This window comes from Carassius auratus, chromosome 20 (genome assembly GCF_003368295.1).
Source record: "Carassius auratus strain Wakin chromosome 20, ASM336829v1, whole genome shotgun sequence".
Taxonomy (NCBI): domain Eukaryota; kingdom Metazoa; phylum Chordata; class Actinopteri; order Cypriniformes; family Cyprinidae; genus Carassius; species Carassius auratus.
The window spans coordinates 11,994,110-12,021,488 of record NC_039262.1 but is presented as its reverse complement, the minus strand read 5'-3'; the positions used below and the strand labels follow the sequence as shown (position 1 = coordinate 12,021,488).

Below are 27,379 nucleotides of genomic sequence, written 5' to 3'. Positions count from 1 at the left end.
AAACTATATGCCAGTGCTTGCTTACCCAGCATGTAATAGCAGTTTACAGTAAAGGACACCTCCCAATACTGAACACTTCCTCCTGGGACAGGTAAAATTAACCCCGCATTGCTGAGGAGGGGCAGGGTGTGTATCTTTCCGTCTGACACTAGTCAGGGTGTGTGCATGAATCGCTGATGGTGTGGTCATAGTAGACTTCAACACAAAACGTCTCTCTTAATAAAAATGAGAACAAGAGTCATTTCAGAACTCAATAGTGTCATCTACCAAGAGCAAAACTCTCCCTCACACACACATACAGACACACAAATACACAAACCTGGCAATAACTTTAGCAACGGTCTTCCACATTAACATTTGCAGAAAAGCCACTGTGTAAGAGCACATCGATTTATTTTGGCTTTTAATGTGCATATGAAGCAGTACAACAGGCTACAACAAGCTCACAAAAACAAGAGTAATTCAGGAAATAGAAAAGGCTATATTAGTGACACTACATTGACTTTTAATGTTTCTTAATGCTTTTTAAAAATGAAATGGTGTCTTAAGCCCCGTTCACACCAAGAACGATAACTATAAAGATAACCATATTAGCATCCACACTATCGAACGAAATAGCCTGTTTATTTTACGCACACGTGAGTCTGCCTTTTTGAATTCCTACGCTTGTTAAAGCAGGATGGATTCTGATTGGCTGTCAATGTTTGTATCGTTCATCAGCTGGAAAAAATAGTTCTGAAAATGATTCCACTTATATCGTTTATCTGCACGTTTATCGTTATGGTGGTTCTTTTAGCTGTTCTTTAATACTGAGAACAATTTTTAGAACTGTATCGTTATCGTGCTTGGTGTGAACGGGCCTTTAGTGTTACAACGAAGAGGCGCTGGTGAAGGATTATCGTTTCACAGGCTGAAAAGAAGCAGGATTGAAGCAATTAAGCTGTAGCTTCATGCTACTCTTAAACTTATTCAGTAGCTCCTCCAAGAGTCTGAGAAAAGAGAAAGAAAGGGATGTCTTAGGAAAGAAATTAGCAAACTATTAACAAAGCCAAACTTACCCTCAATAAACAAAATCATCACTAAAAACATATGTACTTATTTGCAAGTTGAAGCAAAGACACATAAAACAACTAAAACAGTGACAGTACATTGTTAAAATGTCATGGTTTCCGCTAAAACATTAAGAAGCTCAATTGTTTTCAACAGAATTAATGATAATAAGAAAAGCTTCTTGAGAAATCAGAATATTAGAATGATTTCCAAAGGATCATGTGACACTGAAGTAATGGCTTCTAAAGATTCAGCTTTGGCATCACAGGAATACATTACATTTATTAAATTACATTAAATTAAATGTATGCATTTAGCAGACGCTTTTATCCAAAGCGACTTACAGTGCATTCAGGCTATTAATTTTTACATATCATTTTTACATTTATAGAAAAATATATATATTGATGTTACTACCAACAAAGTATTATAGTGTAATGGTCCAAAATGTATTTTGATTAAATAAAAAAAAAAGTAAAAACTTGAAAAACAAACGACCAACCCCAAACTTTTGAATGGTAGTGCAAGGTAAAATACATATTTGCTTGAATGTACAAGTAAAGTTAATTTAACCAGCAGTTATATCTGGTAATTTTACATCTTATATAACAGCAGCAACAAATTCATCAACACACTTTGGCTGGAAAATGATGGCATGCATTCTAAAACATTACTGATCGGTTTACAATCTTCGACCCATTTAAATGGACGCTTCCAAGTCCATTACAAGTCATTTGCAATTACGCATCTTAACACAGTCACTCAGTCGCTACTGAGAAAGCCATGCTAGCCTGCTAGTTCTAACGGTTTCATACTTTGACGTACTTTATATTTTCAGGACTTGCTCAGCTATTTATGACGTACATCCTCAAAGTGGTTAAACACGTGGCAATTTATCAGTAGCATGTGAGAAAAATTTTAATACACTTGGAGGTCATAGCATGCCATTTGAGCTCAGCTCTAATTATCATCATCTCTGATGACTAAAATTGGTTTTAAAAAGTGTTAAATATAACATTCATCATGTATTTGACTGAAAATTCCAAATGTTAGTGTGATAACTTACTTCTTATCAGTTCCACTCTGTAGCTGTGGTAGAGCTTCCAAGGCCTGCTTAAAACTAGTGCTGAGACACATGAGACAACATCACACAGCCACGTTATCATACTAACACTTTTTGGTTTTAATGGTCTTAAGACATCTGTATTGAACGTGTTTATTTCTCACCGACTCTCTGATGTGAGGTACGGCTCTATGGCGTCTCGCAGCGCACAGATTTCCAAACGTGCCTAACGAGAAAAATATTCATGAGTGTGAAAAATTATGATTATGTGGATTTCAACACCTTAAAGGGATAGTTCCCCCAAAAATGAAAATTCTGTCATTAATTACTCAATGTCGTTCCAAACCCGTAAGACCTCCGTTCATCTTCAGAACACAAATTAAGATATTTTTGATGAAATCCGAGAGCTTTCTGACCCTCACATAGACAGCAAGTGTCCTTACATGATCAAGGTCCAAAAACATAGCAAGGATATCCGTAAAATAACCCATGTGACATCAGGGGTTCAAACGTAACACTTAGAGCTGTGTAATTAATTCACTACACAGAGCCATAGTTCGCTGACAATAAGGCAAAATCGCCCTCATAATCGCAGATGAATCGCATTCGATTTCCAACACAATATCGGCTAGCTTGTCAGTGAACTACGCCTCTGTGTAGTAAAAGCCGCTAAATCTGAAAGCAGGTGATGGGGATTTACTACTAATCACGGGACATGCTTTACTCATGAGATGCGCATGACATTCAAATGCGATTAATTGAACAGGCCTAATAATACTTTTTGTGCAGAAATAATGACTTCATTCAACAATTTGTCTCCTCTGCGTCAACCTAATGCCATTTTGGAGAGTTTGCACTGAACGTAAACAGCGTCTGCTGTTCTGTCTCAGCTGCGCTATGCGGAATATGTTTTCTATGTTGTTTGCACTTTGATCTGAATGTAAATGATGCATCCGTGTGACGTAGCTGGATTATTTTACAGCCGTCCTTGCTATATTTCTGGATCTTGATCGTGTAAGGACACTTGCTGTCTATGGGAGGTTCAGAGAGATCACGGGATGCATCAAAAATATCGTAATTTGTGTTCTGAAGATGAACGAAGGTCTTACAGGTTTGGAACAACGTGAAAGTGAGTAATTAATGACAGAATTTAAATTTTTGGGTGAACTATCCCTTTCAAGATCAAATGCTAAAATGCTGTCCTGATAAGTGTATATGAGGGGTGTATAGTACCTGCAGTGCACCATTTTTACTAAAGGAGGACACACACTGCATCAGACGGCTCATTTCTTCAGCTACAGCCTCAATGATCTTTGATAAAACACGGGGAACCAGCTCCTTGGAAACCGTGAAAACCTGAAAGAGCAAAAAACTGAGATTCTTGGAGACTCTGTCCATTAACTTCACCAATATGGATGCTGAAAATTCCGCTTTAGTAAAATACATTAAAATAAACTAGATTAAAATAAAAAATACTCAAACATTCAGAAAAAATAGCAATAACCGTCCAAATAGTATTGTATATTTACAGTTGACTGTGCACTTTGTCATGGTTTTCACTAAGCCTGTTGCTTGATTCTGGGATTATCTTATCCAAAGACATGTGATGCTGTCACCTTATATTAAAACACATCATTGCATGCCTACTTTTTAGAATTGAATGTGTACCTATAAAGCTTTTAAATGCTGTCTATGTAAGTAGATCAAAAGTTTTTGGAACAGAAAAGGTGTAAGATAACAGGGTATCTTTTAAAGCAGAGATGAGCAATTTGTTGACCGGACATTTGAGCATCTCACCTCAGCATGAACAGAGATAATGCTGACCAAAGCCTCCTTCAAGTAACTCCTCACACCTGAGTCAGAAAGACAGAGTGGGAATAAGAAAAGGTAGATCAATGAGTCATGGTCTTGCTCTTTAAGATTCAAGAAAGTTTAAACAGGAGGGTAAGGAACCATCTGAAACATAGATGAGAGGAAAATCTTATCAGCTTCTTTTCACAAGTGTGACATGTTTCGCCTACTTGTCAGAAATTTGATAAAGTCTAACATTGTGTGCAAATGTCCTCCTCCATACTGAGGTCAAGCAAGACAATCCCCTTTAACATATTTCAAATGTTTACATTTTTATAATGTTTACAGTATGTTTATTTACTTTCTTTGCACTGCTTAAGTAATCACTTCTTGGTTCTCTATGTGTGTGACATCCACATTTATAAGTCACTCTAGTAATCGAATAATAATATAAATCACATGATATTAAATCAGCAGTTAAAATAAACAGTTATATATTTTTTTTCTAGTACAAAAATATTTGCTCTGTTATATTTTATATTCTATACCATTATAATTCATAATTATAATTTCAAAGAGATTATTTCACTATAGTTCAAAAGTTTGGGGGTGAGCAAGATTCTGTTACTATTTTGGAGAGGCCTCTTATGCTCACCTAGGTTCATTTATAGGATACAGAAAAACATTAATATTGTGAAATATGAATAAAATTCAAAGCCACTGTGTTCTATTTTAATATACTTTAAAAGTGTAATTTACTCACACTTGATCCTTCAGAAATCATTCTAATATTCTGATTTGGGGCTCAAGAAACATCAATGTTGAAAACAGTTGTGCTGCAAAATAGTTTGTGGAAACCATAATACTTTTTACAGGATTCTTTCATAAAATATTTAAAACAAAACTTTTGCAACATGTCTCACTCTCATTTTTGATCAATATAATGCACCCTTTCTGAATGAAAGCATTTAAAAAATCTTATTAATCCCAAACTTTTGAACAGTAGTGTACATTATAGTGTAATAACATAATGGGAGCTTAATGATTTTTGAAACGGACTGGGAGCTAAATCAGAGCAGTGGTGAAGTATAATGGGGCTGGTTTCATACAGTTCAACAAGTTCGTCTTATAATGTCTCAGAAGCAGGAAAAAGTTTTTGCAAGTTCACAAATGATTCACATAACCAAAAGCATTTAGTTAAGTGTGGACCAACAGACCCAATCCTACTAAACACACACACACACACACACACACACACGCACACACACGCTCTCTCTCTCTCTCTCTCTCTCTCTCTCTACCATGACTGAAACTGATATAAAAGCAATGATGGCAGACTGAAACTACAGAATAAAGACTAGCAAAAGTGTTTGTGTAACTTTCTATATTAGTACTATCTCCATGGTGATGGTGTTTCAAACAGGCAAAGTCTTTCAGAAAGGTCCACAGAGTGTTCTCAACATACAGGTTACATGACTGAGGTGTGTGTTACCTGTAGGTGGCAGGCAGTCCTTCCAGTCAAAGTATCCTGCATAAATGCCAGGCTCCAGAGAGCCGACGATAGGATCTGATTTTTTCTCAATGTACGTCTCAAACAGATATTCGTCCAGCTGTCTCAACGCCTCTATGCTGACCTAAAAAACATGATCATGCAATCAGTTTAATCAAAAACCCCATATCATACAAAAAGTGCATGTGACTAGAAACTATTAACATCACACACTTTGTTGCAGAATGAGTAAAGACCACTCATGCATGTCCATCATTCTGATGTGGGTTGAACTTTAGGGAAGTCCTCAAAAACCAGAATGGAAAGCACCATGTCAAAAGGGGCAAAATCTCTCGGAACTCAGTAAAAAAAACTAGACTTTTTTAACTAGACTTTGACATATTTTGAAGAAAATAAAAAGCCTTGCCCATGCAAAACACCTGCAGTTTGTGCATGGTTGCAAGATTGTTGTTATTTGATGTTCTGAGTGTTCTGTTGTGTTGCTAAGCAGTTCCTGTCCAATCCCTTAGGATATTCTGATTCCTGAGTTTTGCTCCTGTTAAAGATCCACCAGGTAAAAAAAATATCTTCAGTCCGAACCATTCATACAAAACACAGTTTAATCGTATGTGTATGCTGCAAAATAATTAAATAAAAATGTCTTATTTTCAAGTATAAACGTATTTAATACAGTCACTTGAGAAGCAAAACGACATAAGATTACAGGCTTTGTTTTTTGAAAAACGTATCAAAAATTAAGTAACTTTAAACTTAAAAAAGGATAAGATTTATTTTTCTTACCCTATTTTCAGATATTCTGCAGATTTGTCCTGTGATTTTGATACAGTTTTCAGAAAAACAAGATGTAAAATCTTAAGTAGTCTTGTATCTAAATGCTTAAGTAAACGTATAAATGTATGATGTAAATGTATGTTGATTTAAGAAGGTTTATATATTTGCACTGGACAACAAGACAAAATACTGGGTGGAAAAACATTTTTTTCCCAGTTTGAAACAAATATAATGAAATTGAATACTAACTTCTAAAGCGGTGGTTTTAAAATCAGCAATTAAATCAGGGCCAGTTGTCTGGGCTGCTGGTTTCTAGTAGGCGGATCAACCCCACTCAGTCAAGGCAGATCCCTTTCTGCACTCACACTTGTAGCTACTCCTCTGCTTCACTACATGTATGAAGTTAATCTCTGCTAACGGTCACTGTCAGTGTAAACCTGATTTTAGAGTAAAGGGTTTGTTCAAATCCTTTATCATAATTAACAATATCGATGCAGCGCTAAATCATTTTGAAAACTCCTTTAATGCACAGTTTATAATCAATGCTTTTTTCGGTAACACTTTAGAATAAGGTTCCATTAGTTAATGTTAGTTAATGTATTAATTAACATGAACAAACAATGAATAATACATTTATTACTGTATTTATTCATCTTCGTTAATGTTAGTTAATGAAAATACAGTTATTCATTGTTAGTTCATGGTAATTCACAGTGCATTAACTAATGTTAACAAGCACAACTTTTGATTTAAATAATGCATTAGTAAATGTTGAAATTAACATGAACTAAGACTTATAAATGCTGTAGAAGGATTGTTCTTGCTTAGTTCATGTTAACGAAAGTAGTTAACTAACATTAACTAATGGAACCTTATTCTAAAGTGTTACTCTTTTTTCTTGTCTGTACCAGGATAAATATGTCAGAATCACTTTATGATCATCTAATAAAACTCTCCGGTGAGTTATCAAGTTCTTATTCAGAGTTAAATCTCTCTGAAAGCTGCAATGCAAAGTGTGTTCTCATTGCACTTCACCGATCTACACAAACCCTTTGAGACGATCACACTGATTCACTACGATCTGCATTTACTGGAAAGGCCAACCATAACCTTTCGCGAGGGCTTCACCCTCTCCTCTGCACGGCGCAAAAGCCACTTAGGGTGAGTGTGTTGCAATGCCACTATGAAAAACCCTTGAGCTTCTCCTCAATCTAAGTGAGTCATTCTCACTTCAGTGAAAGATACATACATTGGAAACACATCTGTTATCATTTAGAAAAAAGAAAATGCCAACTGGGGACCGGAGTAAAGGGGAAGTGTGCATGTGTTTGTGTACCCTTATGATCTTCTCTGCAGTGGTGAAGCCGTTCTTCTCCAGGTGCTCAGCCAGATTGAGAAACGTGTGTCTCTCCAGATACTGACAGTTACTCAGGATGATGAGGAGACGTTGCTCCTACATGGGCCAGAACAAACACACAGCAACTTTTGCAATCAACATATATAGAGGGATTTTAGCATTAAGTTGTATTAGAATAATTTCTGAAGGATCTTGGAACACTTAAGACTTGAACCTTGCCATCACAAGAATGATATTTTAGAAAAATATTTTCAAATAGAGAGCAAGTTATTTTAAATGTATTTATTATGCAATAAATGCAGCCTTGGTGAGCATAAGAGACATTTAAAAAAAAACCTTACTTGAACACACACACACACACACACACATATATATATATATATATATATATATATATATACACACACATGAACAAGAAATAGTCTGAGTGTGTGAATCAATACTATTGTAGATATGACTGGCTATGTCTGTGCCTTAACTTAACCATAAACCAGTCTGTGAAGGAGAGAGTAAAACAGAGAAAAAGAGAGAGATAGAGGGGAAACCTGCAGCTCTTCCACTGCAGACGAGGGGAAACCCCATGAGAGCGGCTGCTGCATTGTGCTCTCTGAAGAGAAAGCTGCTGTTTTTCACAACACATGACTCTTGTGCGTGATGTTTGAATGTTTGCTGTGTTGCAGATGGAAACTGTGACAAAGGCATCCATAACGGAACACAGGATGTTTTCTCAGGAAAAGGGTTTTTTAACACAAACACAAACAAGAAATACAGTGGCCCCACAAGGCATATACATTTTTCTTTTTTTTTTGCACTTTATGATTAAATATTAAACCAAATGGCATTTATTTGAAATATAGTGCAAATACTTTAACCAAAATGTCAAATTACAAAGCAACATCATATGTATAGTTCAACATCTGCAAAAAAAATAAAAATATTTGCATACTTTCTGGCAGCTAAATGTTAGTGGAAGGTACATAGTTGATATGATGAAGTGCACCTGTGGCTGCTCTGTTAGGACACCTGTGCAATCGTAAGGGAAGTGACTTTATATGGAGACTAAAAATGCCCCTTCATGACCAGTTAGTTGTAAAAATAGCATATAAAGAATTGGCTCAAAAAACTGAAGTTTGTTCTTAGACGATGTCTGGCATTTTAATGCTTATTTGCTTTGAAATTTTGTATCTAATGTAAAGTAATCAGGCCAATTTTTAATCTAACTTAAGCATCAGTAAGGTACTAAATGTGCTTTGGTTTACTGTAAACTCTATTTGTGGGCTTTAAACTTTTACTCAAGCATATTTGCACACACACACATTCACACAGCATGACTAAATAAGCACAAAAGAAGGGATTAAATGAAGAGAGGAAGCACTTCAAGGTTACTTGAGGTCTGTGAATATCTTCAATCAACAAGGTTTCGTTTTGATCATTTTTAAACACATGGCCTCGTTACCTGGTTTCTCTCTATCTCTCGCTCTCAGTCTTTTTAATCTACAAGGTTTTCAGCTTTCAGTAATACTGAGACTCTAGTTCTGATACTACACATGGACACAGTGTCATTTGGATTTCAGTCAGTGCCTAGTCGTTTAAAATAAGGTGAAGAGCTGAACATGTCAGAGCAGTGTGAAGGCAGCGGTTATCTACACTCACTTCCTATTCTCTGTACTCAAATATCCTGTCACATACAGTCACATCCACCTCTGCAGTTTACTGTGAATAAAATACCACACAGGGCTACATGATGTAGTAACCAGTTAATCGGTTCACACATACTGCAATTTATTTATGTGGCCATTTTTTGACATTTATATTAACAGTGAAAGTGTATTGTCAAAAAAAGTGATGAGGGAGGGATGTAATGAGTACTCAAGTCAGATTCAAACCTGTTTCTCCATATGAGCACCACAGCTTGATGTGCTAACTGCTAGGCCACAATTACATGTTATTTTATATGAATACTGAAATAACCTCTATGTATTTTATAAAACAGTATTTTTTTTAAATATGCATTATAAGTGTGAATAGAGAGAAAGATGAGATGGACACAGACAAAGTTGGAAATTAGGATAAGGGGGTAAAACTGGCCTTACTGGTTTTGAACTGAAATCTTCTTGGATGCTTCCAAAAAGATCAGGTGAGGACAACTCCACAGACAAACTGAAAGAGGAAGACCTTGATATTATATGCCCACTGAAAACTTTAAACATTCAGCCTAAAGATATATATATATATATATATATATATATATATATATATATATATATATATATATATATATATATATATATATATATATGGCCCAGTGAAATGACACATTTTTGTCTGGATCCAAGTGTAAAATGTAATTTAGTTCATAAAGACAATGGGCCAGATTTACTATCAGCTTGAGTCAGCGCAAACCCAATTTGGCTTAAAAAAAACTACTGTCAGGAATTACTAAAGACACGCAGTGGGAAATTAGCGCTGAAAAGGCATGGACAGAGTTATTTTTGTGACTCACTCTACTGAACATGCATTTGTAGGAGTTTCCCTTTCGATCAGCAAATTTATCGGAGGAAAGTATTTAAATGAATCATGCAATGATATTTACTGCAGCCATTATTTAACGCCCCCAAAAAAGCATGTCTTAAAGCAGGAGGTAATATGCGCTGCTCTTAGTAGACTGCGCTGGTTATTATGGAAATGAGATGTTGAGTCTGTGTTCTTTAATGTGCACCTTAGTAAAATCAGTAAATCACCCGCAAAAGTTTCCCCTCCCATCAGCCAAGAAACTATATATGTATATACATACATTTTTTTTTTCTCTATATATCTTATTTAACAAATATTTTTACAGAATTTTACAACACCCGAGATTTGAAAATGAAATCAAAATTAGTGTTGAAATGGTATAAACTTCATACAGTATATAATGAACTTTGTAAAAAATGAATCTCACTGAGAGGTGTCGATGTCTCCATCAGTCTTGGTGCTGAGCTGTTCGAGGCACTTAATAAAGACCTAAACCAAGTGGAGACATACAAATTCTTTTTATATAGCATGATTATATTTACAAATCCCAACATACACAAAAAACAACACGCAGTACCTTCATGATAGAAACACACTGTTCACAAGCTTTGTCCTGAACCACATCCAGATTTAAGATCTGAGGACAAAAAAACAAACAAAAACAACAACAGACAGATATTACAGATCACTCTTCATAAAATGTCTTAGTGGAAGGGTAGAGGATGAGTGTTGTGTGAATGTTTGTACATTGATCTCTCCGGGTTTACATTCCATGGGCTCCTTAAGAGACTGCAGCATCTGAACCATACACTGCTCAAACTGGGCCGGCTGAAACAGACACACCATTTATCCTTAGCTTTCTGATATTCACCTTTTTACAATGAACTAATTATAATATAATAAAAGTATAAAACATGTACTAGTGATGTGATTCCTTCGTTGTCCACAACCCAGTCTTCTTTTTCTGCAAGTCTCTTTACGTCTAAAAAAAAACCAACAACACAAAGTTTAATATTATTAAATTATAATTAATATAAATTATTCAAGCAAAACATTTAAACTCTTCTCCCATTCACTCAACATCAGTATAAAGGAAACTATTTTAACTCTGAAAGCTAGTCTTTTGAAAAAGTAGTGGGCTATTGGTTACAAATGTACAGCAAAATACAACTATAAAACATATATATAAAGGGGCATCTGAATAAATTAGTTTATTTAGTTCATTTATTTCAGAAATTCAACTCAAATTGTGAAACTCGTGTATTAAATTCAGTGCACACAGACTGAAGTATTTTAAGTCTTTGGTTATTTTAATTGTGATGATTTTGGCTCACATTTAACAAAACCCCACTAATTCACTCTTTTCAGATGAGATCAAGTTTTGTATTTAATTTGGAAACCAAGGTCCTAGAGTCTGGAGGAAGGGTGGAGAAACTCATTGCCCAAGATGCTTGAAGTCCAGTGTTAAGTTTTCACAGTCTGTGTTGATTTGGGGTGCAATGTCATGTCATGTTTTTTGAAAACCGAAGTCACTGCAGCCGTTTACCAAGAAATTTTGGAGCACTTCATGCTTCCTTCTGCTGACCAGCTTTGTGAAGATGCTGATTTCATTTTCCAGCAGGATTTGGCACCTGCCCACACTGCCAAAACCACCAAAAGTTGTTTTGGTTAAAAGAACCAAAGACTTAAACTACTTCAGTCTGTGTGCACTGAATTTATTTAATACACGAGTTTCACAATTTGAGTTGAATTACTGAAATAAATGAATTTTTCCACAACATTCTAATTTATTGAGATGCACCTGTATGTTTGTATCTATGTATATATATATATATATTTATATAAAAATCATATCAATATCAATATGATTTATAAGTCTTAATCATATTGATAGACAGCAGAATTCACAGCTGTATTTTGCACAAAAAAAAAAAAAAAAAAAAAAAAGATACAGGGATCTCTGCATTTTTGTGAGATTTTGTAAAATATCCAAAGATTTTAGTTTGGCTACTAAAAATGTAGTTTATACTGCTCCAGATGGTGACTAGCTAGTGTTCGCCAATAAATCTATGGTTAATTCTATGAATAAAAGTATAGTTCACTAGAGCATCCCTAAAATAACTAATGAGCTGTTCATTCTGAACTTGAATGAAAATACATTTAGATGAGAGCTCTAGAGCTCCCTCTGTTGTGTTCATCTGGAGCAATCATCATTAGTGACAGACTGATATTTCAGCCAGTCCATCTTGAGATGATCAGTGTTGTAATCTTATCTGCAAGTCATTTTAACCAAATGTTCTGAAGAACAGCTCCCAAATCTCATTTGCCATTGTTTGCCTGAATTGAAACCAAGACATTGGCGAAAGCTCGGTGAATAGTTTTACCGTCTTCAGTGTGCTGTAGCGAGGTCAGCAGGCAGTGCACACGCAGATCCTGCAGTAAATCCTGAATCACCTGCAGCAGGTCATTAGGAATCTCTAAAGCTGACAGAGCTTCATGACTTAACCTAAGAGAGAAAGCCAAATCAGCTTTATTTGAAAATACAAGTAAAGGATGAATATAAATCCTTCCTACTAAGGATTGACCAAAATTTCTGCCAATGAAAGGGAAAAAAAAAAAAACTTTTGCAGTGATCCTGGTTTTGCTTGATCTAATGTAAATGTAAATGATAAAGATGACTGAATTGAAAAAAATCAAGGTGACATGAAACAGATGAACGTAACAACACAACAAACTTTCTTAAAGGTTTACCTATATATATATATAAAATTTGGTAATCAAACACTTTAGGCCACCATTGTCATTCACCGTATGGGCAGACAAAACAACACAGAGATTTCTTAAAATATTTTCTTTTGTGCTCTATAGAAGAAAGAAAGCTGTGCAGGTTTGGAATGACATGATCCTTTTATCTATCCCTTTAAGACTACAGAAGAGTATGCAATTAGCAAATTAGTTTTTGGCTATGAATTTTCATTTTGACCGATTACTAATTGCTACATTTTTAATACAAACCTGACGGTGTGGATGACCTGAGTGAGCCAGGCTCCACTGAGAGGGGTTTTGGTGTCCCAGCCTCCGTACTGCCTCAGCTGCAGCTCAGTGAGAGAGGAGGGTAACAGAGCCCCTCGAACCAACTGCACCAAACGACGGGTCACCTCCTCAATCATGCCCTAAACACAATCAAATGTGCCAAACCCATCACGCAAAGAAAACAACACTTACCAGATCAACACTCGAATAAAAGCTGAGTTATATATAAACACTGAAATTGCACAAAAGGCAATATTTATATCAACTTTGTAATGATATACTTTTTAATAAAAAAATGTTTTTGGCGAAATTAAAATATTTACATGGTGACTATGAAAAAATATATTTTAAAGACAACTTTATTCACAATAAATATTGTGCTTTTCGACATACCTACTTGTGTTAATTCATGCTTATTCTGGTCTATAACTAAGACCTTGGTTCATCAAAATGCAAATGAACGGGAAATGTATATTTTTATATCGTCAATCCAGCCCTAGCGCCCACGCAGCTGACATGTTCACCTGTACATGAAACAGTCAAAATGTGGTATGGAAGAAACAGATTATACACCACAGTTTCGGTCAATGATTTCAGCCTCTAAACGGTTTCAGCCGAAACTGAAAATTAATTTTTGGGCCAAATATTTTCGGTTTCAGAAATTTTGTTGCATCATTGGTCTTAAATCCCAGTGGCTCATGCGCACACACTTAATCTCAAGACTACATGAACAAAACCATTCCAGCTGCTTTACTGACCTTAAAGTCATTCTGTCTTTGCCGGGCGTTCTTCTTTAACTTCTCCACTTGACCAGACTTCTCTCCCGTCTGTCCAAGACAACACAGTCACCATGAGTCACCGAGTATGTAATCAAAACATAATTCCACTAGCCCTTGTTTCTAACACTCCTGAAGTGTCTTTGTCTGTGTATCTACCTCACTGAAAAGGCTGCCATTGACGTAAGAGATCCAGAGTTTCCAGAAGTTGGGCAGCTGGCTGATAACCACGTCTGAGAGCTTCTCCACAAACCTCACCTGCTGAGGACTCTTATAGTGCCACGCTGAGTAAATATGTATGAAATCATTTTAGGAAGACAGCTGTATTCTGCTGCTGAAATGAAACAGCTGACAGTGATTTTTCTATGAGTTTCACAACTCACAGCTAGGCTCAGTTTCAAACGTCAAATCATTTTTGACTTAACTGAAAGTGAAATTCAGCACAAAAGCAACAAAATCACAGTAAATCAGAACATTTTCCATAATTTTATATACACACTGTATATAACATCTGTATATAAAATTAGAAAGATTTTTTTTAATGTTTTTGGAAGACAGTACTACTGAAAAACAGTACAAACTATAATTAATTTGAATGCAAGAACAGTTTTGTATTTTAATATAATGCAAAACGTACTTTATGCATTTGATGGCAAAGCTGAATTTTTCAGCAGCACATGATCCTTCAGAAACATTTAATAATGTATTGTATGTATCATTCTGTGTTTGTACTCACAGTCATCTTTAGGTGTCTGGAAGCTGCCTCCTCTCTTCACCGGAGCTGGGAGGCTGATCCTGTTCAGAGCTGAGGACCGATCCATCTCTAAACCAACACCTCCCACTGACACAGAGAGACACGATGAATGTTCATCTACATATGTCAGCATTAAATAATGAATCACCTTTATAAAAGTGAAGGGTTTCATTTAACCCGTCACATGGCTGATATATATCAGTCAGTTAAGAGTGACAATTCATGCTCGAATTAAAAGAAACATTTCTGGTCTGATGTTGATGAAGGCAGATTTGAGCCTTGCTTATGAGGAAACACTGGTCTAGATGATGCTACACTATTTCTTTTTTTCTTTCACTTTGATTTGAGTGCAAAGCATGAGGCAAAAGCTTATCCAAAATGACTTTCAAAACACTTATAATAGGACAATCACCCCGTAGTAAGGTTCAAATCTGCAATCTTTTCATTACCAGCAAAGACAAACTGGTAAGTACGGTGCAGTAGCTCTTCTCTGACAGTAGATGGCAATAAAGGGCTTTCTTGATTAAATTGTTGATGTAGTCTGAAACACTCAATATGTCCAGATAGTGTTCAAATGTCATGTTTCTCTCTCACAGATAAAGATGAATACCATTTAGTCACTTGGACATTTACTATCTTTCCTTTGATAAAAAATGAGTGCTGGTGTTGATCCAGGTGTCCAATCATCTCCTGTGTTTATCTATGCTCCTCTCTCTTCTTGTATTCCCCGATGTCTGTCTCTCTCTACAGCAAACCCCCCCCTCAGCTCTGCCACACTACAGCGCTCTGTAGACTTCCTGTTCTCTATAGGGTCATGACCAGACCACACACGGGCTGTTCTCTATCTAAACACACACACACACAGGGCAGAACACACACACTGCTTTCACTCTTCGGAGCTGTGGAGGAACTATCAATTTATTTCAGACTAGCTCCGTGTGTGTGTGTGTGTACCTTTCTGCTCTTTGATAAAATCTTCTTTACAGTTTTGCATCAGCTGCAGGATCCACTTGTGTTGAGCGACTATACATTTCCACGCCGGGTCACCTGGAGCGTGTAGATCTGACAGATATCTTGAGTAAAAGAGAGGAAATCATTAGATCAATATAACTGGGTCTTTTTCAGAACCCCCTTAAACCCCTCACACAATGACAAGTAAAAATGACAAAATAAAATATAAAATCCATTTATAAATAAAATTAACATTTTGAAATGTACTTTTTCCACACAGTATGGGTCTTTACTTGATTTTATTTTTATGCATATTTGAGGGTCCCTGGCATCAAGAAGCACTCATAAATTTTTTTGTATTAATTTTTTTTTGTCACTGTTATTTCTGTTCTCTTAGAAATGCAGTTGCAGTCATTCTTTGCAAGTTGCTTGTCCCTCACCTGATATAGCGTTTCTGATCATGTAGAGTGGATGGCGTCTCCAGGAGTTTATCCAAAAGCAGTTTCCTCAGGGCTTCGATCCGCGTCTCCACCTCCGAATACACTACAAACACATATGCAGACAATCTTTCTTAACATTTACACAGCACTCCAGCTAATGTGAATGTATATAAGAGGATGCGTGTCACATTAACATAAGTTATGAGCCATCATCAATGAAAGTCAGATCACCTTTCTTAAAGACTGGGACCTCTGTGTTCCCAAACAGAGATTTGGCTTTCTCATAATCATTGATAACAACGTCATAATCGCCCTAGAAGGAAAACATACACACATACACAGGCAGTTTAACATTCAGAGATCATTTGTATGTATCATATCGAGTGTATAAACTATTGTTCAAAAGTTTGGGGATGGGAAGCTATTGCAATGATTTTAAAAGAAGTCACATCTGCTGCAGTTTTCTGATCAAAAATACTTAGAATACTTGTGAAATATGGACCACAAAACTGGACCAATTTTTTTTTAATTGAGATTTATACATCTTCTAAAAAATGTTTCCATTGATGTATGGTTTGTTAGGACAGGAAAACTACTGACTATTTGAAAATGTGGAATAAAATAAAATCTAAATATTGAGAAAATCGCCTTTTAAGTTGTCCAATTGAAATTCTTAGCAATGCATATTACTAATCAAAAATAAAGTTTTGATATATATTTATGGTAGGAAATGTACAAAATATCTTCATGAAACATGATTTTTGGCATAAAAGAAAAATTGATAATGCTGACCCATGGCATGCAAAGTATTTTTGTCTATTGCTACAAATATACCTGTGCGGCCTGACTGGTCATGTGCTTCAGGGTCACATATTGTGATAATACCATTACAATTTAAAAGAACTGTTTTTTATATTAATATATTTTAATATATTTTAATTTTGTATTATTATATTTAGTAGCTATTACTCCAGTCACCATTGTCCATTGATTTCCTTTAGAAATCATTCTGAAAATGTGGTATTCAAGAAACAAACCTTTTATATGATAATCAATATTGAAAACAGTTCTTTGTGGAAACTGATACATAAATCCTTTGATAAACAAATGTTTCAAAGGAACAGCATTTGTTTTTGTTTTTGTTTTTTGTAAAAATGTAAAAGTCTTTACTGTCATGTTTGATCAATTTAATGTTTCCTTACTGAATAAATATATGACTTTTAAATAAATACCCAAACTGTTGAACCGTAGTGTGTAGGAAAAAGCATTAAAAAAGGTGCGTGTATATGTATGGAGGATGCCACCTTCTGGATGTTGCGTTCTATGTTGAGTGGCAAGTTAAACAGAAATTTGAATCTCTGGAGGACATTGAGAGCGTTGCGTGTGGAGTCGGCCTTGTCCTTTCTTCCCAACACTTCTTGAAACAGGGTGTCAGCAGTTTCACTTGCTCCTGAGAGGAATGAGCGAATGGAAAGAGATGAGAAAAGGCTGTAGGAGGACAACAGCTGATTAAAAGTGGTTTAATCATTCTCGTCCCGGTTTGAAATGAATTCAAGATCTCTTATAGTCCCTCTTCTTGGGTGGTCAGAGCTATTCTGGATTCCCTTGGCCAGATTTAATAAGAACCAGCCCCCTGACCACTATAAAAGTCTGACCAGCCTTTTTTCCAGCGTTGAGTCTGTTTGTGATTGGCTGAGAGTCAAAGGCAGTAAGTGGCTTTGGTAAGAACATACATCTAAATGTACTTGTAAAGATGGGTGGTGAGGAGGATGAGGAGGGGTTGGCGATGAAAGCATGTCAGTGTGTGACTGGTTTATTTGTGCGGCGCACAGGAAACGAGCGTGTTTATTGACCTACCGTCACATGAGCGAATTGACATGGAGATATGATTGGGATATGAGTGGATTCGAACACACGCAGACGCACTCACAGAAACACACCGAGGTCTGTGTGAAATGTGTGGCTTTGATGGTCTAAAGAGAATGCATATGCAAGTCTGGTCCTAAATTTAGCTGCTTTGTGTAATCTTGTGTGCTTTTGAGCATGTGTTTGGTTTTATGTCTTACTGTTAAGGACGTTCTCTAGTCGCTGGGTCATAGAGCCCTCCACCTTCTCAGTGCCGTCCGATTCAAGCTTCTGATGGATAGCTACATATAGAAAGTGGGAGAGAGAAGAAAAAAAATAATGTTTGAGAGCATTTGCACTACCGTTCAAAAGTTTGGGGTCAGTTACTTTTATTAATTTTTTTTTTAAGAAGGACACAAATAATTAAAGTGACAGTAAAGATATTTATGATGAAACAATAGATTTCTTTTTCAAATAAATGCTGTTCTTCTGAACTTTATATTACACTATCTCAACAAACACTGGGTATATGCAGCTTTTGAAACCAAATGTAAGACATTAAGACCTTTTATGACATTTTAATACTTTGTGTCCATACAGAACAAACCTCAAAATAAATCACGTGATTCAATTAATTCAATTTGTTTTGGCAGGCCACATAAATTAATTGAATACAGCTTATCAGCAAAACAGGGTAACTGTAAGATTATATATAATTTAGAGGTCAACTAATATTAGATTTTGTTGATATAATAATAATGCATTTACTGAATGTGTTAAACAATGTTCTTAGTTTTTGATTTCTGTGACAGGGTGGCCCTGAGAGAAGCTACAAGAGAGAATAAAGTGCTGGATACAGATTACTGTGCGACCAAATTACAAATAATAACAATAATAAAGACTTTGTGAATAATGCAGGAGCTTTAATTCTACACAATCGCAAAATATATTCCATTTTGAACGGTCTATGCATTACTACTCCAAACTCCAAATAAAATAAGAACCCTTGCAACTACCAACAACATTTTACAATATAAACCCCATAACGTAAACACTGTCATAATTCATCAACAGTAGACCATATATAATCACTTGGCATAAATGTGCGGTATTCACTGATTGCGAACTGCTCTGAAACCGCAAGTCTGTGAACACACAACAGTGCAGTGTTTTAACTTTGAATGTGTAGCTCTCACATTTATTTAATTTAAATCACAGCCTTTTGAAGCTTAATAATTACATTAGACTGTATCATAATTTAAGATCTCCTTAATGATCATTACCACTTGTGTTATACAATTGAAGACATTTAAATTTGATTGAATTTAGGACATTTTAAGACCTGTTAAGAGGATGCAAACAGATCATATGTATATATATATATATATATATATATATATATATATATATATATATATATATATATATATATATATATATATATATATATATATATATATAAATATTATATAGAGATTATAGAGTGCCTATGGAAGATAAACCTTTGCACAAAAACCTAAATGAAGTCTATTTTCTCTCCACATCTGGATTTGGAAGACTTCTGTACCCAATGACGTCATGGCTAACCTCCGGCTCCCCCCGGGGTCCGGATTGCTGTGTGGTAAGCTTCCTCTGTCTCTGAGGTATGTTTTGACTTCTCCCTGGTAAGTTTTGGGAGTCTTCTCTGGGAATCAGTGAAGCTTCCGTTTGCTGTGCTCTCATTTCCTCTCAGCACAATGACAACCTTATTACAACCTCATCTAAACATTATGACAACCACGCCTTGTTATCCGTCCCCATGCCTGTCAATCACAAGGACACGCAGGGCTAAGAATAGTTGTCTGACTCGAGACAAGTGACCCGAGACAAGTCCTACACACACAGACAGATTTGAAAATAGAATCAGCCTGGTGACACTGACCTCTAAAGAAAGCAGTGTGAGTAAAGACACATACACCTGTGACGCAACTAATGCAGGGGAAAAAAAGCCCATGCTCCTAATTTGATTAAACGGCAGATCTAGCATTCATATCGTCTAAATAGGCTGTACTTTATTTCTTAATACAGGCACTAACCTACTGAGTCGTCAAAAAGGTATAAATCCAGGCAGTGCAATATGAAATTAAGCTTAAATTACAGTAATCAGTGAAGGTCAAAATAACTTTCTTTGTGGAAAAAGAATGTATCGCACTCACAAACTTTTTTATCAGAACAAGATTATATTCCTCAGAGGACTTCCAAGATAGCAGAAAAACAGTAACCACAGTAACAATGAGCATAATTTCACTCTGACATTTTAGTAGTCTTAATGTTTTCTGGAAAGCTTTGCAATTCTTTACCAGAAGCCCACAAAATGTGTCCAAAATGTCAATGTTCCAAAAAAAATAAAAAATAATAATAATTTATAATAAACACACACACACACACACACACACACACACACACATATATATATATATATATATATATACATACATATACACACATATATATATATATATATATATATATATATATATATATATATATATATATATATATATATATATATATATATATACTGTATTATAATCAATTCCAATTTTTTTCCCAGTCTTTAATTACAATCAACTCAAAAAGGGACTCAAAGGAGATCCTATGCTTCCCACTGGTCATTACAACATTGTAATTACGGCATGAGTAATTTTAACACAATGATTTCAACATGACCTTAAGGCAAAAAAATCCTCATTGACACAATCCAGTCCCACCCTGTATTACTTCTCACATACTGTTCTGTTTCCCTCGAAACTGCTTCTGTTTCCTTCAGTCAAATGCAAGAATGCCATTTTATGTTGTCTTTACTTATGTTAACTTAAATACTTAAGGCTGTGTTTATATGTTTAAATTAGGGCTGTCAAATGATTAAAATTTTTAATCAAATTAATCAGAATTTTCAGTGGATTAATCATGATTAATCACTATTTGCAATTACACCTGAATCCTAACCATTTTTTTTTTCTGAAATGCATACCAAAAGATAAATAACAGGACACATATACATAATTTTCATGTATTGATTCATCAATATGTGGTTCTTTTTTTCTGAATTTCAAAAGTTTAACATTTACTTAGATCAAATTTACCTGAGCACTATATCAAACCATGCCATTTAACTACAGATACTGTAAGAGTTTTAGGTGAACCAGTGGTTAAATATAGCCACATATCTATGAAATTATGCATAGAAAAACTCGCAAGCATGAACTCAGAAACACAAACATGCGCCCTCTGCACTCTGGGCTCTCTTGTTTTTGGGAGGTGTTCATTTGCTCTGCCACAATACTTTAGGATCGATATTTTCACGTTCTGAAGACTTCAAGTGCCAGTAAAACCAAGTAACAATGCATATGCTTTTCCAAACAGCTGTAATTTTCGCTGCATTGCATGTATGCGTTCTGCGCATGCGCAGTGTGAAACACAGGACGCTATAACAGGAAGAAGCTCCACCGTATCAACTACCAAAGTCGTCTCTGTTTATCGAGCTTGGCATGAATGCATTTGAGAGTAAATGGGGTAAAACCTTAAGCTTCTTCTGTGTTTTCGTCGCGGCGCTCGCCGCTGTTTTTTACTATCTTGAGAATTCAGAGATCGACGAGACTTTCCCGACCTGAATAATTTGTCACACTGCGCATGCGTGAAATGCGTTAAAAAAATTGACGTAATTAACAACAAACAACTAATTAACGCCGTTAACGCACTATTTTTGACAGCCCTAGTTTAAATATGTACACACTAAGGACACGTACCTGCAAGAGCATCCTGAGCCTCAAAGAAAGTGCTGAGACCTCCTTTCACGTAGGCCAGACTGCCCTCATTCTTCTTACTGGCCTGTTTCTTAAGATTTGCCACAGCCACACGCAGTTGCTCAAAGCTACAACAGCAACAAACATAACACCAAATCACACACAAATCTATTTCGGCGGATTAACAGATGGTATATAGACAGACCTGGTTGAAGAATGGTTCTCCATGAGATACCAGGTGGCAGAGAAATTCTCGCTGGTGAAGTCTCCACTCATGCCAGGGAACATGTTCTCCAGATCCTTCAGAGGGACCTTCCCTCTGAAAAACAAAAGACAGGGTTAGACACCCACACAGCTGATCTATAAAGACCCATCATGAAGACATCACATATCATTGACCATCTGCTCTACCACTCTACAGGCCACAGAGAAAACCAGACAGGGCAAAAACCAGATCCGTCCACATATAAACAGCACTGCATACACCTACCCACGGGGTCTTTTGATGCGTCACAGAACAGACTGATGACTCATATACCGCTGAAAAGTTTGGGTACAGTAAGATTTTTTTTTTTTGAAAGAAATACAAAAATTGGCATATTAGAAAGATTTCTGAATGTTCACGTGAAACTGAAAACTGCTGCAAATTCAGCTTTGCCAACACAGGAATAAATAACATGAAATAGATTATTTTAAATTGTAATAATATTCCACCAAAATTACTGGTTTACTGTATTTTTGATGACAAATAAATGCAGACTTGAGATAATGGTTTTAAAAACTTTTGAACAGTAGTGCATCTCATTCGACTGAATATACAGCTACAAATAAGTAAATGGTTAGAGGTTCTGCAGAGGTCAGGGAAAGGAAGAGTTTGACTTCCTATGTAAGGAAATGGTGTACCAATGACATCACCCAGGTAGAAGACATACAGACAATGGGCTGTTTCTCCTTTCTGCTGAACCTCCTTCCTTATAAACACTGCAGTCTACTTCTATAAACACAGGGCAGTGCTTTTTGGGTGAAGTGTGTAAGGAAATGCATTTGTTTTGGTCTATGTGAGCGTGCGTTTTTAACTTGACTTACTTGTCTATTTCGATGCCCAAAGGGTTGGCCGGCCTCAGCGAGAGAGGAGAGATTCCCTTGTTGCGATCGGTCCTCATGTCATAGTAACTCAACTCATCAACCCAGACTGCAGACTGATCCAGAATCCCTAAACACAAAAAACATTCAAATCTTAAAATCCACTGCAATCTTCAAAGAGCATATGTGTGCATTTAAGCAGTGTGTAATCAATCAAACCGAAATTGTGATTTTGAGAGTGAAGACATTAAGAGTGTTTACATGCACATTCTGCACAATAATATGCTGATAATGCAAAAAAAAAAAAACACATTAAGAGTTCCGAAGATTTTTTTTCTTTTCACATCAAAACATAAACGGATTTCAGTTGGTATAAAACAATGTGTGGCAATCGTTTTTTGACGCAATGAAAGTGTTTACGTGACCTTACAACTTGTCAGGCTTAAGCCTAATTGGTGTAGGATTGAGCATTGTAAACATACACACAGATTGTATACGTGAGTTTGTGTGTGTGGCTCACCGATCCTCTCAGGTTTAAGCAGTTTGAAGGAGACCGTGGACGTCCCTAGACCTCCGCTCTTGGTGGTGACGATAATCTCGCCCTTGTCATCTTTAGCAGGACCCACGCGACACACTATTTTACTAGCAGACATCCATTCTGCTGTCAGCAAACAGTTATGACCACAGATAGACAGACCTGACAGACAGAGACAGACAAAGATTTAGCTAAATTAGATTCAGCTCAGGTCCTTAACGGCATCTTACTCTGAGTGCTGATCTAATTTGATGTGACCATCCAGGCCCATTAAAAAAAAAATTATTATTATATTGTAGATCAGGTTTGTGAACATGGAACTGTGGTGTGCATTTTTTTCCCCCTTTTGCTAGTTTGTTTGTTTTTGCTGCTTGGTTACAAAAAAGAAAAATGATCTGTGTTTAATATAGCTAACAATAAATAAATAAAATAAAATAAAATAATAAATCTTAATAAAATATTATGCAGCATCTATTTAAACAATGTCATTTATTTTTCTCCAGATTTCATAGACTGAGTATTTCTGTATGAAGACATACATTTTAACAGTTGCATGTTTTTATCTTCTTCACTGAAGAAACAGTGTGAAGTTAAGAAAATGTCTGAATTTATTATAACATTACTTATTATTATCAGTGCTGAAAACCATTCTGCAACTTAATATTTTTAGGGAAACCATTATTATTATTTTTTTTTTCAGGATTAATTTATTATGATATTTAAAATAAAATAACGTTTTTGCAAAATGTCTTACTGTCACTTACTGAAATTTTACCCTTGCTGAATAAAAACAATAATTTCTAAAGCTTAATGACCCCAAACCTTTGAACGCTAGAGTATGTTTGTTCACATGTGTATTACCTATGAGGTCATTGTGTCCGGTGCCCAGGTTCTCTCCACGAATAGTGACTTTGGTCCACGGCGCACCCTCGTTGGGTGAGATGCCAGTCACCAAAGGAGGCTGGCGTGCACGAGACATCCTTCACACACCTAGGTGAGACACAGGTAAACAGTGTTTTGTTTACGCTCAGAAGACATTCTCATCACAGCTGAAGGCGACACATTCAAACATGTTCAGTGCATTTAAAGAGACATGAACAAATAAATCTATCCAGCCAGCTCACACAGAGCGAGCTTGTTACTGTTCGGAAATGCACCGTTATATACAATAGCGAGTACTAGTAGCTCAGCAATCAAGGCATTTTTTCCTGAAGCTTTTGCACTGTCACAGAGGCTCTCTCTTATACAAACACCCACACGGAGCACAAGACTGACAGCTCCAGGGCAGTTTGCGTGCAAGACCCCATGACTGACTCTGTGTGGTCTGGGAGGGTGTGTTTCTGCATCTGTGTGGTCTCTGGCATGGGCCAGAGAGAGAGATAAAGGGGGACGGGGTGATGGTTGACTTCAACAGCAGACCTCAAAGTCCACAGTGATGATTCAGAAGACGTATTGCCGCATCTAGCAGTAAAATAAACTGTGTGCCTGACATGTATATTCACTGCAGAAATGTAATGGTGATGCCAATATTTTAGGAAATACTGAAATTGTCTTTACAGATTATATAGGTCAACGGTGCCCTGTTTTGTTTTTGTCTGGATGACCATTAAAATACAATTCATTTACAGTACTATGACTTAAATACAGCTCTTTTACGATGAACATGTTTTAATTCAAAACTCAGAAGTGCCCCAGCAATATCAGGGTGATAATTATAATTTTTAAAATAAACTAATAAAATGGGAAAAATACAACCTTATAAGTAACTTGTTTTTTATTATTTATTTTGTTTTGTCAAAACCAAAAATCAGTGGGGTAGAAAGAAAGAAAGAAAGAAAGAAAGAAAGGGTGGGGAAAAACAAAATCACAAAAAAAACTACTTCAAGCTAAATCTGATGAAGTCAAACACACACACACACCTCTGTGTGGCAACATTAGGGAATGATTGACTGCTTAGATGATGGACACCTAAGAGTCTCTATGGAATAAGCAGTTTGTCTCAGACAAATTACTAAGCAGCGTCCTATCAACACTCAGCCCCCTTCATAAACACAGTGACCCTCCTCCTACAGCACACACTCTCTCAGCAGGAGAAGTGAACACTCCACATGTAATAGCAGGAGCCTGAACAAACACCAGCGCATCAGACTGCTGACTGCATATACTTTTTCGACATTTACAAAATGACTATATAATATGACTTTTAATTAGACACAACAGTTTACATTTGAAATATGATATAAATAATTATCATCTTATTTTATCAGCAAGATTTTGATTAATTTCTGCAAGTTTGTGTTTGCGAGACATATGAAATAGATTTGCATTGTTTTACCGCAGCAGGGAGTATTATCTCTAAAAAACATAACCAGTAAACACCAAATAGAAAAAAAAATCAATAATAAACACATAAAAAAGGATAATGAACTATTATCAAAAATATAGCTATAATCGGATTTCAATTTCCATTATGATTTCAGCTATAATAATACATCAAAAGAAAACAGAGCTCTTGCAAAGCATGATCGGCCCTGGGTTGCATTTTAAGTTGCTGCTATTATTTAACACTGACAATCATGAAAAACACAGAACTGAAGATGAGACTGAAGAAAAGCACAAACAGAACATGTCTGAATGCTCATCTTGTTTTAAGCCCCCAAAACAAAACAAGATGTTAGATCTCATAGATATGAACTCAAACCAAATGTAACAAATGATACTGATTACACATAACTTAACTATATCTAGTTATCAGGCTCCAGTCAAGTCAAAATCTGATTTATAAGCTATTCAATTTGCTAAAATGATCATTGTGCATGCAAACTGCATTAAGGGTTAAGGAGGAATATTGTAGCAGTATGATGAGTTTGTAATTGCTTACAATATAATGAACTGACGGCGAGGGTTAACAAGCAGTTTATAAAATACATAACTCATTGAAGATAAATACAAACTAATTTACATATATAATGCTTCGGTTGTCAAACAAAACATGAACATTAACAGCAGATCTGACAGAATAGCTTGCTGGCTAATGCTAAAAACAATCTGACAGAAATGACAAGCCGATGACAACTAGTTTATTGAGACGATAACTTTTCCGTATAATAAAAACCCTGCTTTGTTTTTCGCAAATTAAGGTAGAATAAAACATTGCGATTACTTACAGTGGTAAAGGCAGTGAAGACAACACTTCTTTCCTCTGAAAAACAGTTCCGGTTTAGACGCTGCAGCCCCGCCCACACGACGAGTCACATGACAGCGACATGAATTATGCATCAGCCACAGAGTGTAGGCTAGTTCTGTAAACTGCCATTTTAACATATATGCTATTATTCTTTATTTTAAAAGTGTAAATGCCTACAAATTAAGAGACTGATTATTTGAACTGGCATAAAATATGTAGAACCTTGCACGACCGAATCTAATAGATGCGTCGTATAAGTTTACTTTAAAGTTCAAAATTAAACAAAAGAAAGTAAAATCCTGCACAACACTCGAACTTGTTTGGTAACTAGCTAAATAATTTTAATATATTTTTGTTTAATTATAATATTGCATTTTAATTTAATCATAATTAAGAATGAAACCTTTATATACAATGAAATGAAATGCAATGCATTATCATATGCACAATAATGATGTAAACAAGTGATTGATAGACAGACAGACAGACAGACAGACAGACAGACAGATAGATAGATAGATAGATAGATAGATAGATAGATAGATAGATAGATAGATAGATAAAATACAAATATGCATCTTTAATGAAATCTCTTTTTTTAAATAACAATTCAAATTCAAATTATTTTTTGTTTATAATTTGAAAGTTATTAATCATTTAATATTATAGGCTTATATAACATCATGCTCCAGATTTTATTTTGAGTTTCATGCTATAATGCAACACTCAATTTAACTAATTGCATTTCAGTTACACAAAGTTTAACATCAAAGTCATCCTGTGAGGTCACATGTAGATTATGAACCATTTTCACAATGCATATGGCGTTACTTCCACTTGTTCTGGGAACGCGCCGCACCATAACACCACACAAAACAGACCACCCAAGCACCGTGCACATTATGCCCTCTCTTATCTCCTTAAATAGTGCACG

The 27,379-nt window shown here is 35.8% G+C and overlaps 1 protein-coding gene across 1 annotated transcript; it reads right to left on the bottom strand.

The window, feature by feature from the left end:
- Positions 1-374: 374 nt before the first annotated feature.
- On the bottom strand, positions 375-26,528 carry LOC113120939 (exocyst complex component 2-like). Its single transcript, XM_026291093.1, has 28 exons — positions 26,426-26,528; positions 24,120-24,248; positions 23,244-23,420; positions 22,727-22,853; positions 21,846-21,959; positions 21,644-21,768; positions 18,077-18,157; positions 17,315-17,460; positions 16,242-16,323; positions 16,011-16,113; positions 15,574-15,692; positions 14,602-14,706; positions 14,025-14,149; positions 13,848-13,916; positions 13,072-13,229; positions 12,441-12,562; positions 10,977-11,038; positions 10,804-10,884; positions 10,634-10,693; positions 10,484-10,545; positions 9,636-9,702; positions 7,522-7,638; positions 5,397-5,538; positions 3,911-3,966; positions 3,347-3,469; positions 2,278-2,339; positions 2,117-2,176; positions 375-989 (listed from the first exon to the last, which is right to left on the bottom strand). Exons 2-28 carry the CDS (start codon positions 24,235-24,237, stop codon positions 896-898), a joined length of 2,757 nt encoding a protein of 918 aa, XP_026146878.1. The 5' UTR covers positions 24,238-24,248; positions 26,426-26,528; the 3' UTR covers positions 375-895.
- Between the last annotated feature and the right edge of the window lie 851 nt (positions 26,529-27,379).

Excerpts from the sequence above, each read along its gene's own strand:
- LOC113120939 (XM_026291093.1), bottom strand. The coding sequence starts at position 24,237 with ATGTCTCGTGCACGCCAGCCTCCTTTGGTGACTGGCATCTCACCCAAC. Across the intron at positions 18,158-21,643 it reads GGCTCAGGATGCTCTTGCAG|CTATCCATCAGAAGCTTGAA; the intron begins GTACGTGTCCTT and ends TTCTATATGTAG. Across the intron at positions 14,707-15,573 it reads TTTTATCAAAGAGCAGAAAG|TGGGAGGTGTTGGTTTAGAG; the intron begins GTACACACACAC and ends TCTCTGTGTCAG.